The sequence below is a fragment of the Drosophila persimilis genome, unplaced genomic scaffold (genome assembly GCF_003286085.1).
Source record: "Drosophila persimilis strain 14011-0111.01,24,50 unplaced genomic scaffold, DperRS2 tig00000793-arrow-arrow-pilon, whole genome shotgun sequence".
NCBI lineage: Eukaryota > Metazoa > Arthropoda > Insecta > Diptera > Drosophilidae > Drosophila > Drosophila persimilis.
Genome location: NW_020825354.1, coordinates 1050443 through 1061593, shown reverse-complemented (window position 1 = coordinate 1061593; position 11151 = coordinate 1050443). Strand labels below are relative to the sequence as shown.

At 48.7% G+C, this 11151-nt stretch overlaps 1 protein-coding gene across 1 annotated transcript; it reads right to left on the bottom strand.

Annotated features, from left to right (window-relative positions):
• Nucleotides 1–715: 715 nt before the first annotated feature.
• LOC6598503 (homeobox protein B-H2) lies at nucleotides 716–10742 on the bottom strand. Its single transcript, XM_026992842.1, has 3 exons — nucleotides 9285–10742; nucleotides 3534–3786; nucleotides 716–2046 (listed from the first exon to the last, which is right to left on the bottom strand). The coding sequence occupies exons 1-3, from the start codon at nucleotides 10300–10302 to the stop codon at nucleotides 1350–1352; spliced, it is 1968 nt and encodes a 655-aa protein (XP_026848643.1). The 5' UTR covers nucleotides 10303–10742; the 3' UTR covers nucleotides 716–1349.
• Between the last annotated feature and the right edge of the window lie 409 nt (nucleotides 10743–11151).

Here is an 11151-nt window from a genome sequence, read left to right as displayed (position 1 = left end):
GAGCCGGTGGTTGGTTTCCTTAAAAGAAAATTGTCACACAATACAAAGCCTCACTCATTAGTTCTATGAATATCTACTTGTATCAGTACAGGCTACAAAAGAACCCCTACCAGATGGGCAAGGGAGGATGGGGTTCTTAAACAGAGTGAGAAGAGGGAGATTCCTGGCTTTCCTGGTGGCCAAATCATGGGACTCTTCCCACTATACGTACCCGTTACACGTTCACTCCTTGGCAGTGATCACGCTCCCATCGCCAGGGCGATGTCGCCCTTCATCGACAGGGCAGAGGGTTGTTCTGGGCGAGGAGTCAATTAAAAGCGTTTCGGCGTCCGGCACTCGAACGGAAAGCGAGCGGCGTCTTGGGTCTGGAGTGGCCCGAGTCTTTCCGATTCTCTCTCGAGCTTCTCTCACTTGGCTCTCGGCACTTGGCTCTCGGCTCTTGGCAAATGTTAACAATTTCTAAGTGAGCAGTTTAATGGACCACAGACGCTTCCCAGGCCAAAAATGCAACAGTTTTTCGAGTTTCGAGTGCCCCTATCGAGTTCCCCTTGGGCTGTTTCCCTTTGTGGCTGGTTGCTTGGCTGCTCGGCTGCCTGCTCGTGTGTCAGCTCGCATTAGACTCAGGCTCGGGCTTGGGCTCGGGGAAAGTCCTTCAGCCCGAGAGAACAGTTGGAAAACAAAGGCCAGCTCGCTCATTCTCTTTTGGATTGCTCTTTTTTCTTTGCTTTATTATTACAACACACAATAGACGTCTTAAGACTAGGCACAAAAAAAGTTTTAAAAAATTATTGTTTGGAAAAAAAAAAATTTTCTTTTTTTTTGTTGCTGCTGCTGCTGCCGCTGCGCTGTTGTTGGTCTGCTTCGTATGTACAAAAATCATTTACAAAAATTTACAACATTTTCACTAGTCTAAGTTAATTTAAGTATACAATATATATGTAAAAAAAAAGTATTCTGTTTTCTCTTCACAATTACTGGGGCTGTTCCAAAAGATAGACGAAATCGGCAGATCGGGAAATCGGTTAATACTGAAAACTCTTCAATCGATTTCTGTTTGGAGTCAAAGAATCGACAGTTTTTATATCCTTGAATTTCAAGCAAATACCAACAAAAATCGACAAAGATACTCCCATTCCTCTCTGGATTCCTCTGTAGATATATTTTTTAGTATTTTATGAACATTTTAACACTCCATTGAAACAAATTTAAAGACCATCTCGTTCCGAACCAAAAAAAAAAAAAGAAAACAAAACATTCCGTAACATTTCGTAGGTCTTACTATAGATATCCCCCATGATGTTTAGACAGTTTGTGAGATCCAGCTTAGAGAGGAGCCCTTGGCTAGCTCATCAGACCTCCAGGGCCAGTTCTTCGTCGTCCTCGTCGTTCTCGTCGTGCTCCCGCTCCTGCTCGGCGCCGCTCCTGTGCCTGTGCTCCTCGTCGGCGGGAAGGGGAGAGCATCGCAGCAGCTTGAGGGGGGCTCCCCCCGGGAGATCCTCGACCTCGTTCATCCGCTCCCGCTCCCGGTCGCGGCGGGGCGGACTGCCCGGATTGAGGGGCGGGCTGGGCGTGAGCAGGCGCTGGCGACTGCTGCTGCTGCCCCGCTCGCAGTCCGCCTCGCTGTTGGCGCTCTGGCTGGTGGCCGGCGAGCGGTCGCGCGGCGGTATCAGCTGCTGCGGCGCCGGCTGAACAGTGGCCGCTGCTGCCGCTGCGGCCGCGTAGTAGCCGCTCAGCATGGGAGCAGCGCCGGGGGGCGGCGGGGGCATCCCGGGCAGCGACATGCCCGGCGGCATGCTGGTGGGGTACATGCGGTAGGAGGCGGGCATTGTGGGCTTCTGCAGGGCGGCGGCGGCCGCCGCCTGGCGGTAGTAGATATCGATGGCCGAGGGTGGGGCGCCGTGCGGGGACTGGGCGGCAGCGGCCGCCGCATATGGCCAGGCACTCAGATAGGGCGTGGCGCCTCCATACAGCCGCTGGAAGGCCGCGTAGTTGCCAGCCTCCGCCAGCAGTTCCAGGCCCACGGCCGTCTGGCGCTTCCACTTGGTTCTGCAACGAGGAAAGAACGATGAAAATGGCGATAAAGAAGAGTGGACAAAAAATAGAGGATGGAAAAGGGCAAGATGGAGAAGCAAGTCCTCTCCATTAATCATCATGGCCGGAGTACTGCCGAGTCACGGCTCGGAGCACGGAGTCCCGCTCGCATCTCCCGGCGGGGCGCCCGGGCAGCTCGGTCCTCCCCGACTGTTTATATTTCGCACTTAATTGTTTTGTCATTAATCTTGTGCCAGCCCACCGAAATGGCCCAACAAAAAATAATATCCAAAACTCTAAACCCAAAACGGAAAACGGAAAGCCGAGCCCTAATTGACAGCGTCCCGCCCCGCCCCGCGGCAGAGCTGTTTTCCTTATTTTTCTTCTCTTTTTTTGCAAATCCTTTAATTGTTCAAAGGCGCCAGGGCCCTTGACTGCAACTGAAACTAGAATTAGAACCAGGTCGAAAACCAGGGCCTTCTTTACACTTTTTGCGCATTCATCGCCCAAAGAAAGGAGCGGGAGAGGGAGAGAGCAGCTGTGAAGTGTTCTATCCGGAAAGGGACAGAAGGAGGAGCAGCAGAGGATATGTTGACTTTGGGATTGGATAATGGAAAGACTTTTGTTTTCCTTAACGCGCTCAAGTCGGTCCTTTCCTCAAGGCAAAAGACACCATGCAAAATCTCAAAAAATATTAAAAATAATACAATTTTTAACAAGAGTCTCCCTTAAGCTGTGGTACAGCCAGATCTTCAACAATTCTCAACGAATGAGAATATATTCTTTTGGTGGAACCTCTGAAGAAACCTCCCAGACAGCAGCACTCACATCCGGTTGCGTTTGGCTCCGTCAGGTGCTGTTTTGGCTGCTCTCCATCTACGTATAAGTATTGCACTAGCCCCTACTCCCCCCCGCAGATGTTGTTGTTGTTCATTGAAATAGTGACAAGTCATTGGGCAATAATTAAAACCGAAAATAAAATGCCAAAGCAGACAGAACGTTCGGGTAATAAGGCAGGCCAGCAGCCACTGAGAATCGAAAGACTTGGGCAACAAACTTGCACTGAGAGAAAAACGGCAAACGACGGTTGAAAATCGACACTATATCGATGATGGCAAAAAAGTAAACAACTCATTTAATAAACAGCCGACGAGATTTAACGACTTGCAGCGCAAAATGCAGCAAATTAAGTAATCAGCATAAAAACACTCCGCACAAAATGGATACCCGACTACTTGAAAACGGGAGGATGGGTATGGGGAAGATGAAGATGGGGATGCCGGCTGGATAGGCAGGGGGCTAGGGGTGGACAGACGCCATTAAAATGATTTTTATTGGAAAAGTGCGCGAAGAAATGGGCGCAACCCATTAAAGGCGCTGATTAGCGACCAGTCGGCCTGAGTGCCGCACTGGCGGCAATCAAGCGGCCGGACAAAGCCTCAAAGGGAGGCCGCTTCCACAGAGACAGGCATAGAGAAAGAGAGAGAGAGGGAGAGACCCACCTGCGATTCTGATACCAGGTTTTCACCTGGCAGTCGCTAAGCTCCAGTTTGTTGGCCAGCTCCATGCGGTCCTGGACGCTGAGGTATTTCTGCCGCTCGAAGGACTTCTCCAGCGTCTGCAGCTGGTGGTCTGTGAAGGCGGTGCGTGCCTTGCGCTGCTTCTTGCTCAGACTGAGGCTCAGGTGGGACGAGGAGTCGCCGTTGGCGGAGCTGCCGTTCTTCAGGCTGTCCTCCCCATCATCGTCTTTGCCACCTGAATGGATACAAGAATAATTATTAATAGGTAATGTCTTGGATTAGCTCTGAATGTTCCACAAACAATAAATACGAGTATATACATCATTTGTGGGATCTAAGGGCACAACGTACCCTGCAATTGGTATCTTTTTCCCTCCTGCTCCTCCTTCCCCCACCCTCATCCCAGACTAGTACAAAAAATAGCCCACTCTCGGATCGGACATCTCGGATCCACATATTTGCAATTTTCTGCAACATTTAAGCGCTTTTGAGTTCCTTTTATGACCAACTCACATGCAACAAGAGCAACTGCCACTGCCACTGGCACTGCCACGCTGCCACGCTGCCACAGACCATGTTCGGATGTGGCAACATTGTTGTTGCCGCTCCGGCTGTCCGAATGCCTTTTGCTAATTTGCAATTAAACAGTTTATGAGCACAAATTACAACAACAACAACAGCCACAGACAATTATCAGCATTACTTTGATGGATGGGATAGTGTACAGTGAACACTGGCGCTGGCAACAGGGGTACATACCCAGGGGGTAGACTCCTTCTGGAGGCTCCTTCAACGGAGCGGAAGCCCTGCTCAGGGGATGGCTTGATCTACCGAATATGTCCTCTATATGGCATGGATCTCCAAGGGTAGGTGTATTCTCATCCATGCATTTCTCTCAGTGTACGTTTTGGAGTTAGTTCAACTTGAAAATCTGTTGAAATCTTTTGTACTTTGTTGAATGTTTCTCTAATAACCTCTCTCCGACACACCCCATCTCTGCTCCAGTGGATACTCTGTACTTATCCATCCCCCCCACCCCATGGCATGTCTCTCCTCCCCCTCTCTCTCTCTCTCCGTCTCTATCTATCTGTATCTCTCGCTGTGTTTGGAGTACTCCTCCATTAACGTCCATTCTCAGGTCTTGGAGAAAAGTCGGAGCTGCAAAGCATTTCCGCAATTTCTGTTCCACACTTTGCTGTTGAATGTGGTACTCATATGTTGATAGATAGCGCTTGTGGTGCTCCCTCTACCGGGTGCCTCTCCCCCCCCCTTTCGTCGTTCGCATTTGTAATTAAGTGCTTGTGGCTAAACTGTATTAAACATGCTTAAGTGTGCAGCGACGACTTCCTTTTGCGCTATCTGCGCTCTCACTGTCTGCCGCTTCGCTCTCCTTTCGCCCTGGCCTGTGCAATTTTTTATTTTATTTATGCTTGCATTTTAATTGCGCAACATCAGCAGCAGCAGCAGCAACAACTATGAGAAGCGGCAAAAGAGCGTGTAGGAGAGCCGCAGAGAGAGGGGGAGAGAAACACAGTTGCAATTGGCCTTTTTGCATTTTAATTAAAGGCGATGCACCCTCGTGCTGGCCCTGGCCCTGCCTCTGGCTCCACCGCCTTGGCAGAACTATCGCTCTGCCTTTTGCCTCTCTGCCGTTTTCCTTTCTTTGTTGTTTCGTGGCTAAACGTTTATCAACATTTTGATAATGTTGGCGTTTAGTGCACTGAACAGAGTTGGACAGAGACAGAGACAGAGGGGGAGGGAGAGGCAGTGGCAGAGTCAGAGCTAACCTTATATAACGGTTGCTTGGCTCTCGTGTTGGCTGCATTATAATTTATAACCATAATTTATAGTTATAATGTTGTTATAATGCAGTTGGGTCTATGATTTAACATTTCCTTTCCAGCGCACAGAAAACCCAACGAAAATTGAATGCCCTGCCACTGAGAGAAGGCCGCATGGGTCTATAAACAAAGTCTGCCCAGAACGAAAAGAGAGTCTCTTTAAGCGATAATTATACAAGCCCAGATGCGAAGAACAATTTTAATATTCAATGAATCTATTAAATACTTGTTTTTCAAAGAGAATAGTCGAAGATAGGATGGAAATAGGATAGAATAGGTTAGGATGGCCCCTCGAAAAGGTTCTTCCATCTCCCGCCTGCAACAGAGACCATTTTCCTAGGGTATCCAACACCCACTGAGGACAGGGCGATGCAAGTCTTTGTATCCCAAGGGAAGAATGCGAGGCAAAAACAAAAGACTTGGGCAACGAACTTGGTTCGTACGTGGCGCACGTGAGCATTTATTTATTAATTTTTTTGTTGCTTTCCATTATGTGAATTAAGTGGATTTGCTTTTGTCTTTATCTTTATCTCGGTCTGCTGCTTCTTCTTGTCCGCCTTCAGGGGCTTGGAAGCCAAACAAAGAGTGGCATTCTTGAAATGCCTACAAATTCGGCCATACGAGTATACTCGCATGAAAGATGATTCCCCAAAATATCAATTTCAATTTGAAATCAATTTTTCCCTTTTTTTTTTGGTTGTGTTGTTGCTGTTGCTGATCCTTGGCACTTGATGGTGGGGCACGGAGGCATTGAGGCGGTAAAAGAAATGTGATTCAAGTGATTTCGCCTGCCCCTCGCCTGTCCGCCTGTTGGCCAGATCGATCAGTGAACAGTTCAGTGGGCAGGCGAGGGAACGGGAAAGGGAACGGGCACCAGCTTTTGGGTCAATTTCAAACGCGGCTATAAGCCAGTGACAACGATCCTTTTGGGCCATACAGAAGACTGAGAACGAGAGCCAGAAGAGCCGAAAGAGCCAGCAGAACAACAGCAACAACTGTCGCTCGCACGCGTCTCAAGTGACACGCGAGTGTTGTGTGGAGAGCTCTGATACCCCCAGACTCAAACACAGGCCCAGAGACACACTCGTACCCTCTCCCTCTCTCTCTCTCTCTCTGGTGGGCTTCGATTAAGCCGTTAAAAGCTGCGTTTTGGTTTTGTTTTTGAACGTAGGAAAACAAAGGCATGATGCGGATGAGTATCCCATTTATGAGACACCCTCTTAGGCACAAGAAGAACGAACAAAACCCTAGAATTGGCACATCGAAAAAGATTGTAGACTCCTCTAGTATTCGAGATTTTGTTGTAAAGTGAACAATCGGAACTTCCGATTCGAACACTCAGTTTTCTTCTTGAACTTCAATCATTAGTCCCTAAGTTTTCCTCATGGGGTATCAAAAGGTTGGGGCTTTCTTTCATATTTTGTTCCAAAGTCGAAGTCGCTCCGCGTGGGCCCTCCACATCAGTGAGAAAGAGACAGAATCAGAGCCCTGTCAATGGGAGTGTGTGTGTGTGCGTGTGTGTGTGTGTGTGTGTGCGTGTGTGTGTGTGTGTGTGTGTGCGTGTGTGTGGGTTGTGTTGTTGTCGTTCCGCCAGCAGATTAAAGTTGATTTTTATTTCTCGATTTTTATTTGTATTTATTCGAGGGATTTTCGTTTGTTTTCTTATTTTCTTTTTCGTTTGGCTTGTGTCTCAAATCGAAGCAATTTCGGTTTCGGAAAAATTGACAGCGGGATGTCAAAACAGAAGGGGGTCGGTCCGGTGGGGTCTTTGGTCCGCGTTGCAGGTCTTGATGAACCAGCGGATTCTTTGATTTAAGCTGCGCTTTCTGGCTATAATTTAATTTGTTAATTGATTTTGGCACAAGTCAAACAGACACACACGCAGACCGCAAAACAACTGTGAAAATTGTCCATGAAATTGCAGCAAATTATTGAGTATAAAAGAACAGATGGAAGAGATACTGAAACAAATCAAGGAACTAGATACAACTTAACCTACATACCTACTGCATACATATACAAGACAATTACTATATATTAAGCCAAAGAAGCACTTAATTGAACTCGAGGTTACGAGGCTTTCCCTCTGATAAAAATAGACGCAGACGGGTAGATGGACACACGGAAGAGTCGACCATCGTTAGAAAGAAAGACCATCTGTTCATATAGATATGTGTGTTGGCTTTATCTCAACATTCAAAAATATTTTAGGGCATACTTCTTAAAGACTTGCTTAGTTCCTTTCAGAAACATTCACCCCTTGAGAATATCTAACTATATTCCATGTAGGATCTACAAAATGTCTCCGTTCATAGCCCCAACAGACTCTCTCTCTCTCTGTATCTCTTGGCATTACTCTGAATTATATAGCCCCACAGAATCAATGGAAAAAAAATCAATTGCAAACGCACGATTACGACTATTTAATAGTAATTTGTCATAATTTGCATAACGTTTAAAAGCACTTAACAAGTAAACAAATAAAAGCGAGAATACTAAATAAAAACAAAACCGAAACTAGCAACAAAATCAATTAAATTTTTGCATGCAATGGGGAAAAATCAGGGGAGGAGAAGAGGGTATTGCCGTTGACAGTTTTGACTGGGAAATTATACGGGTATATACGAGTACGAAACGAAAAGTGTGCACTTTGTTAATCTGCTCGAGAGACCTGGCCGGCCGTCGACTCGCGGGCCACAGACACCTGCTTGTGCCTCTGCCCCAGCCCCAGCCCCAGCCCCTGGCCCAGCCTCAGCTCTATATTTATATCTATCCCCCCCTCTAGCCCCTGCACTCCACTTCTCGGCTGCCACTTGACTGGGCTGAGCGAGAGGCTTCCACTATCGGGCCAACATTTTCCCATTTCGATTCAGGCCCGGAGCTGCTGCCGCCGCTAACCGCATGCCACACAGTTCACAGTGGTTTCTGTGGCAGTTGTTGTTGCTGCAGTTATCTTACTTATTAGCCAACAACAGCCAGAACTGTTAGCGGCTTCACGCTGCACTCAATAGTAGGTCTCAGGCACTTGAAAATGCATCCACACACACAAAATCTCGACTGGATGGCATGAATTGTTTTCCAAAAACATTGGCAACCTATTGGGTATTTTCCTAATCATCTACCATTGTTGGATGATATGATAAATGGCAGATAGATGGCTAAAACATCATTGCAGTTGAGGACATTTTCTCTCAAAAGATTCCCTTGGGAGATATGAATAATTTTCTTTTTCTTGACTATTAAAACTTAGGAGATCTGAAGTTCTGAATTCCCCATTAATTTATTACGTACGATCCATCGCTAAATGTTCAATTTCAATTAGTGATTGGTCACCTACCATTTTTCTTTTGATTCCTAAACAACTTCCCAGTTTTCCTAGTTTCTAAAAATGTGCATAATCCCTGCATAATTTCACAATTCCAATGCTATGTTATCTATGTTATGCCATGTTTTTTTGTTATCCTCGTATCCTATTCAAATATATACAGCACCAGAATTGACTGCTCACCAAATATTGTATATAGGAATATACAATTCCTCAATATTCCCTACTTATATCTATTCCGTCCCTCATTCCTGTATTCAGATTCTAAGTATTCAAACTGAGGTTTGGTTTCCCAATTCGATTTCTTTGATTAGGAATATAGTAACTCACTTGAACTCGATAAATATACAAAATATTAACCAAGTAAATGAATGAACTTTATAGATCTCAAATATGTTTGCTTTTCTAATCTATAATTACTAAAAAATAAATAAATCCTTTCCTTCCTCAGAACTCTATAAGTATATCTACAGATAAATTCTCTATCGCCACAGATGTATCTCTATTGACCTGTATCCCTATCGTCTTCCGATTTCGATATCGATACCGATTCCGATTCTCACTTACCACAATCGTCGCTATCGCTGTCGTCGATGGTGCTGGCCTGGTCGCCGCTGATGCTGCTTCCCGCTCCTCCAAGCATCATTCCGCTTCCACTCCCATTATTATTATTATTATTGTTGTTGTTGTTGTTGCTGTTAGAACTATTGTTGTTGTTGTTGTTGGTGGTGGAGCTGCTGTTGTTATTGTTGTTGTTGTTTCCAATTTGTTGCAACATCAACGGGGACCGTGATCGCTCATCGTGATGGGGATGAGCCGCATGGTGGAGATGCTGATTGTGATGGGGCTCCAGATGGACTCCCGCCCCCACTGCCACTCCATGCCGGTGCAGGGCCTCCAGTCGTTCCCGCTCTAGCTGCTGCTGGAGGTGGTGCGGATGCGGATGTTGCTGCTGCTGCTGTTGCTGTTGCTGCTGTTGGAGCACGGCGTAGTGGGAGGGCGGAAAGTGGGCCAGCAGATGGGGCGCCATCTGATGGTGGTAGCCCAGTGCGGGATTCGCTGGCGGGGAGTGGCGCTCCCTGAAGTGTTCTCGCTCCCGCTCCCTCTCCCGCTCCCGTTCCCTTTCCCGCTCGAAGCGCAGGAGCTGCTGCTGTTGCACGATGTACTGCTGGAGGGCGGCTTGCTGATGCTGTTGCTGCTGCTGCTGGTGATGATGATGGGCGGCCACCGCGGCAGCAGCCTGCTCTCGCTCCCGGTCCCGGTCCCGCTCCCGCTCCCTCTCCCTGCCGTAGCAATCGGTGTCGTGCCCCGAGGAGGCCGCTGCCATCGCAGCTGCCGCCGCCGCCGCTGCAGCAGCCGCGGCAGCCGCACTCCCAGCCAGAATGTCCGTGATCATGAAGCGGGAGCGCGTCGCCTGCGTGGTGGTGGTGCTGGTGGCATTGGGGCTAGTGGTGGCTATGGCCACGGCGCCACCTCCGGGCGGTGAATCGCGCGGCATGCCGCCGCCGACGGCAATGGCCGGACTGGGTGCTGTGCCAACGGGAGCTGCCGTTGCTGCGGACATTTCCGGTGGCATTGTGGTCATGTGTGTGTCTGCTCGCCCTGCTCCCTGTTCCCTGCTCCCTGCTTCTGCTGCCTGCTGCCTGCTCTCCCCCGCGCGCGCACACACTGCTCACTTTGTGGGGCACAACAACAAAAAAAATACTATATATCACACGCGCGTTTTCTTTCGAGTCAACTTTCAATGATTGTTGGGGCACCAAACTGGGCTTTCGTCTCTGCCACTCGATTACTGTTAATATCGCGAGTGTGTAATTTACTGTTACTGTTGTTGCTGGTGCTGCTGCCACTTCTGAAGTCGTAACTTGTCGTCTGCCTTGTCTGCTTGTCTGCCGCGAACCAGAGCCGGTGTGGACAACCGCTCGCCTGTGGATTTCGACCGAAACTGAAGCACGGACCCGGCTCAGTCACTCCACCAGGCCCGGCCCGGCCCGGACCGGTGGCAGCAGCAGCTGGCTTTCGGCGGCCGGCAGAAACCAGTTGTTGAGCCAGCCTCGGCCGCTCAGCCGCTCGGCCGCTCGCTCGCTCGAGCCACTCAGAGGTGCGCGGCCACCTGTCGTCGTCCCGCTCGCACTTGAGCACTCGAGCACTCGAGCACTCGAGCACTTGAGCTCTTGAGCACTGGGCCTGGCCAAGCGGGCCAACTCTTAGCGTGGTGAGTTCCGCTGACAGTGCTCTCTGCTCTCTGCTCTCGTTCTCTCTCGCCGACGGTTGTGTGTGGCTGGCTGGGCGCTCTCCTTCCTTCTGTGTCTATTGCCCGCATTTATTGGTCGTAATTGGCGGCAATTGACATTCATTAGGCTTCAATCAGCAGCAGCGTAGTTGTGTCTCTGTCGCGTGTGTCTGTCTCTCTGTCGCTCCATCTCTGTGTCTC

Coding starts and splice junctions, on each gene's coding strand:
- LOC6598503 (XM_026992842.1), bottom strand. CDS start 10,302: ATGACCACAATGCCACCGGAAATGTCCGCAGCAACGGCAGCTCCCGTT. Junction 3,787..9,284: donor CAGCGATAGCGACGATTGTG/GTAAGTGAGAAT, acceptor GTATCCATTCAG/GTGGCAAAGACGATGATGGG. Junction 2,047..3,533: donor ACCTGGTATCAGAATCGCAG/GTGGGTCTCTCC, acceptor TCCTCGTTGCAG/AACCAAGTGGAAGCGCCAGA.